General features: G+C 40.3%; 1 protein-coding gene across 1 annotated transcript; it reads left to right on the forward strand.

Annotated features, from left to right (window-relative positions):
• On the forward strand, positions 1 to 5,272 carry LOC122077107 (zinc finger CCCH domain-containing protein 34-like). Its single transcript, XM_042642907.1, has 3 exons — positions 1 to 250; positions 973 to 1,083; positions 3,358 to 5,272. The coding sequence occupies exons 1-3, from the start codon at positions 179 to 181 to the stop codon at positions 4,927 to 4,929; spliced, it is 1,755 nt and encodes a 584-aa protein (XP_042498841.1). The 5' UTR covers positions 1 to 178; the 3' UTR covers positions 4,930 to 5,272.

Here is a 5,272-nt window from a genome sequence, read left to right on the forward strand (position 1 = left end):
AAAACCCCTCACCCTTGAGATGGCCAGAACCAGAGCCAGCCCCAATGGAACCATAAACTCACGAAACAAAGATGGCGTCTCTCGTTCTCTGCGCGATCTGATTTCTTCGCCATGACTGCAAATGCGAAGAGCTTGAAGGGTACCATCTCATTCTGAGATAACCCTTTCGTGTTTCGAAATGGAAGATGAAATACAGAAGCGCAACACTGACTGCGTGTACTTCTTGGCTTCTCCCCTTACCTGCAAGAAGGTTTGTCTTCTCTGAAATCTCTTTCGATCTTCATCGTCTTCCGTTTTTTTCTACGATTACTATGTGTGTATCAGTTAGATTATGTTTCTATTACTACTTGTATAATGTAACATGTTAGTTTTTCTTTTCGGCGCATTTTTCCCCTTGATTTGTCTCTGTTTTCTTGGAACCCTTTTAGGGATCTTGGGCATGAACGGTTTTTCTGATCAAATGATGTCGGATTTTTCTTTCTCCAACGAGATTGAATGGAATGTTGGAAATATTAACTTTCTGTCTTTTGATGCTTTGGGAAATGGTTTCTCGACTTCTCGTTTCATTGCTCTTTTCATATTTAATCGACTGGGCATCTTTGTTATTAGGATTTTTAAAGAAAAATTAGAAGCCTAGTGGAACTATGCCCCTTTTTCTTCCCTGATTAGGTTATCGATTTTATTTTTTTTGCATTCCTTGTTTTGGCCTTTAAAACGTATTTCTTCTCGCATTGTGTGCTCTATTTCCGTCATCGCCTTCATTTAACTTGCCCGGATTCAACTGAGATTCGTTTTGAAGTTGGCGGTCCTTGTATTTTTTGCAAAAGGTTTGGCAGATACTGTGCATTGAGCCCAGTTGCGTTATGTCTGTGCCTGCATGTTTCAGTGTCTGTTCATGTATATATGTCTATTTAGGGTTCCGTAATTTCTTTATCCAATAAAATTATTGAATTTTTTATTTGTTCTTTGCAGGGGATTGAGTGTGAGTATCGGCATAGTGATAGTGCAAGGCTCAATCCGAGAGATTGCTGGTACTGGTTGAGTGGGAATTGCCTCAACCCAACCTGTGCTTTTCGACATCCGGTGAGATCTTCTTTCTATTTTGTTTATTTTGTCTGTGTAAGTATTCAGTTTGGGAACCTATTTGGTTGCACATAAACTAAAGTTGCATCAGATTCTGATAACTTTTAAATTTAGAGTTGATGTGTTTTACCTTTTCCCTAATTGGCCACGTGTAGGACTTTCATATTACCGGTATCTTCTTTCTTCATTGCTTAATGCCTTTTCCTCTTAAATGTAAAATCATTTTCTAAATTTAATAAAAAATGAAATGATTAGATTTAGCAATCTGATGTTTGCCAAAATGAAAATAAAGTTTTTAGCTTGGTAATTATCTTTGACTTATATGATACTATTAATTGTATCTTCCTAAAGATTTGAGGAAGGTTGATTAGTCTTTGTTGTAATCTAAGGTTGATTAGTCTTTTTTGTAATCTAAGGTTTATTAGTCTTTGTTGTAATATATGCATTTAGTTGCATCATAGTGTTCCACTTTTGTGAGCACTAAATAGTGTTCTAAGAGAACATTGCTTGGGCTGCAAAACATTTGTTTGATATTTTTTATTTTTTTACATTTCTCGGCTTACATAAGGGTACACTTGGGTAAACATATTTTCTTTCTTCAATTTCAAAATTTTCAACTAATCTATTGGAGATTATCTACCTTGGTTAATTCAAGGATATGGAGGCTTTCCTCTATTTACAGAGAGGCACAGAGTGGCTTTTTCTCTACTTACAGAACCAGATTCTGCTAAAGGTAATGTATCTATATGACTGCAAATATTGGAAAGGTTTCAAATTTCTCCGGGGATGGGAGAGACAACAGTTTTACATGGTTTCAAAATCTGAAATGCATGTGGGTGGGTCAAGTTCAGGATGGGAGGAACACTATAAGCTTGAATGGTTGGAGGGGGAAGGAAGACAGTCAAAGACAAATAATAAGTGTATCCAACCCAAGGGACCGAGTAAGTGGTGGTTCAATTCTATTCAATGAAGTTGTAGGACCAAACTATACCAATCCAATTCCTGTAGTAATCACATCAGCATTAAGTTTTGAACCACAAAGCATGGTAATTGGATTCTGAAAATGGCAGAATCTAGATTCTGGGTGTAGTTCTAGAATTCACAATTCTTGTTTGGGACCCAAAATTCGAAATTAGAATCTGAACCAAACATATCCTGAAAGAAAAATGTCTGTAGAATCCATCATTATGAATCTGTTTCTACAATAATTGTCTCCATTGAAGGTATCTCCACTAATGTTTGTCATGCATTGTTGTGTTGGAATGCCGATGAGATTAAATTTCAACTGTAAGTCTGTAATTGCCAAGAATTCGGTAATGCAGTAAGTGCACTCCATGGTCATGAATGGATGAGGAGTTTAGTCCCACTCCCACATCGATTGGATAATGTGTGACTATTAGGCTTGCGACGCCAAATGATGTCAGAATGGATTGTCAGAACACCGATTAGAACATTTAATTCATTGTTCATATAAAGTAGGAGATGCACTTTTAGCATTAATTAATTAAGAGGAGATCAAGAGAAGGTCCGGTGGAGATCTGCTCCCTCCTTCCAAATAAGAAGCAACTGATGCTTTAATATATGTAGCTTTTGTTTTTGTTTCTGTGCGCATCTCTCAAATCCTTATGAGGAGCATGGTAGGTAGAAACAAGGCCGAAAATAAAAAAAAGGCAAACTAGAGGGAAGACTCCATAAGACACAAACAGAAACAGATGTGCACATGGTCAGGGCTGACAAGATCCATCAAACCCAACAAAACAAATTTCATGAACATAATAAGCATACCAATCTTCTTCTTTTTTGATTTTTTTAAGGGACCAAAAGGAAACAGAGAAGGAAAGGGAAAAAAGAAGTGGGGTTTGGACACCAACCACCCCATGTAGACATGGTAGGGGTTTGGCGAAATATTATATGTATGACCTTTATCCTTATTGCAAACCATTGAGGACACTTGAAAAGTATACCTCAAAGGTGCACTGTAGATTCAGGAGGTTCTTAGCTGATCTTTTAGTCAAATATATGCCTCAAAAAGCTTTCTAGGATGCATATCTCGAGCTCCACCTTTGAATGCTAGATCTTGATGGTTCCATGCCTGATTGTGATTTGTGCTTCGGGTTTACTAACATACTTTTAAGAATGGTTTCTTGGCTTTGGTGTTCTTAAATCAATGAGCTTTATTGTTTCTCTCTTTCTCTCTCCTTTTGGTGCTGGGGGGGGGGGCATTTGCTTTATTGCTCTGATTTGCCTGCTGACTATTTGCTGATGTTTTCACAGCCATTAGAAGCGCATACTGAAGTTTTATCAGACCCTACTCCCTCTCTCCATCAGTCATCTGTGCCGGTAAACAAGACCAGTGTCCCCTGTTATTTTTATTTCAGTGGATATTGTAACAAAGGCGACAGATGCTCTTTCTTGCATGGTCCTCCTAATGGTGCTAATTCTGGTACGAAATCCACAAAATCCACTGGTGTGGTCGCTGATGTCCATCATATTGAAAATAAGACATCAACAGGAAGTGATGCTGGTGCGGCATCAATAGTGACCCTTCCTAACCCATCTGAAATCACTTCCAAGCCTGCATTGAGCATACAGTCTGGGCACGATAATCAAGAATCGGTTCCTAATACAGTTGTGGAGCGTAGCCCATCCCCTGAGATATCTGTGCCTGAGTGTGAAGAAGTAAGGATCAAGTCAGAAAACCCACTTCCTACAGAAGATTTTATTGAAGGTGGATCCCCTTCATGCCAAGAACAGAGTTCTGAGGAGCATGCAGCTGCTGGTCCCATTGTACCAGAGGAGTGGTGGGAATCATCACCTGGATTTGATGTACTTGTGGATGATGGATCAGAGAATTTGGGCTATGAGGATGATCCTGAGTACTTGCTTGCCCCTGATGGTGATGCAAGGGAGCTGCATAACCATTTGCTCCAGTATGATTACGAAGATCCAGCTGCTTATGATCCAATGGAATACACAGATGCAGGAAATTTGTACAAACATGGTCATTATGAATCTTATGAGCATTTGGAGAGCGATGATATATCTGATTATATCCATAGAGGCTCTGACCACTCGAGGATGGTAGATCCTATATTGTTCCCGAAGAGGAAATTCTTGCCTAGGGATCCTGAAATTGATGGGAAGAATAGTGTGGATCTTAGAGATCGCCTGAGGAAACGGAGGAGGATGGATAGTCGTCTGATGTCCAGAAACCCAAGAAGGCATGGCTCAGCTCACCTGAATGACCGGATGAGGGAACGGCCTGGAAGGCACGGAATGGCGGACCCTCTTCATGGAAGACTGGCATCTGAAGTGGGAAAGAACACGATAGGGTCTCATGGTGATAAGGTTGCTGGGCCAAATGACAACCACAGAGGTAGGTTTACACATTCGCAGTTAAGGCAAAATAGGTCCAGGCACAGAGAGAGGGAAAGAAGAAGGCAGGGAAGGCCTGAGTTTCTTCCCTCCGAAGTTTCGAGGGGCACAGCTCCTAGGGACAGGAGACATATGCAGGAGTCTTCTGAGTTTAGTGGACCAAAAACCCTTGACCAAATCAGAGAAGAAAAGAGAAAGGCGAGGGAAAACAAAAATGGCTTTGGGAGCACAGCGCGATCAAAAAGAACATCATCTGTGGACTTCCAGGGCCCTAAACCTCTTAGTGAAATCCTCAAGGACAAGAGGAAGCATTGGTCAGAAGACGATGAGAATTCTAGCAGCAGGTCAAGGCATGGCAATGGTGAGCCTGGTAAGGGGCATGATTATATAAACAAAGACGAGAACTTTGTAGATGAGGATGATGAAGATGATGATGGGCTTGAGAAGAAGCTTGCTGCCATATTCTCTTGAATCCCTCTTGAATCAAGTAAGTCTGTTTCTTAATTGGCCTTCGATATTGAGAAGACAGACTAGCAGAATCTTTTGCTGATCCTTGGGAGATCATTTGCGATGACTGGCGGCCTGGGCCCTTTGGTGCCCGTTAGTATTAATAGTTTTATCTTAGAGCGTAGTTTGGCTTCAATTTAGATTTACAACCTTTACTGAGAACATCATTACTTCACTATTGTGAATTCTTCTTTTTGTGTACAGTACAGTTGCCATTTTGGGGTTCTCATATGTCGGTTGAACTAAGTTGTATTGTGGAGCCTTGCGATTATTGATGGACCCTACTGGGTCATTCTGCATAGCAAAA

Source organism: Macadamia integrifolia, chromosome 4 (assembly GCF_013358625.1).
Source record: "Macadamia integrifolia cultivar HAES 741 chromosome 4, SCU_Mint_v3, whole genome shotgun sequence".
Classification (NCBI taxonomy): Eukaryota; Viridiplantae; Streptophyta; class Magnoliopsida; order Proteales; family Proteaceae; genus Macadamia; species Macadamia integrifolia.

Excerpts from the sequence above, each read along its gene's own strand:
- LOC122077107 (XM_042642907.1), top strand. The coding sequence starts at position 179 with ATGGAAGATGAAATACAGAAGCGCAACACTGACTGCGTGTACTTCTTG. Across the intron at positions 251-972 it reads CTCCCCTTACCTGCAAGAAG|GGGATTGAGTGTGAGTATCG; the intron begins GTTTGTCTTCTC and ends TGTTCTTTGCAG. Across the intron at positions 1,084-3,357 it reads CCTGTGCTTTTCGACATCCG|CCATTAGAAGCGCATACTGA; the intron begins GTGAGATCTTCT and ends ATGTTTTCACAG.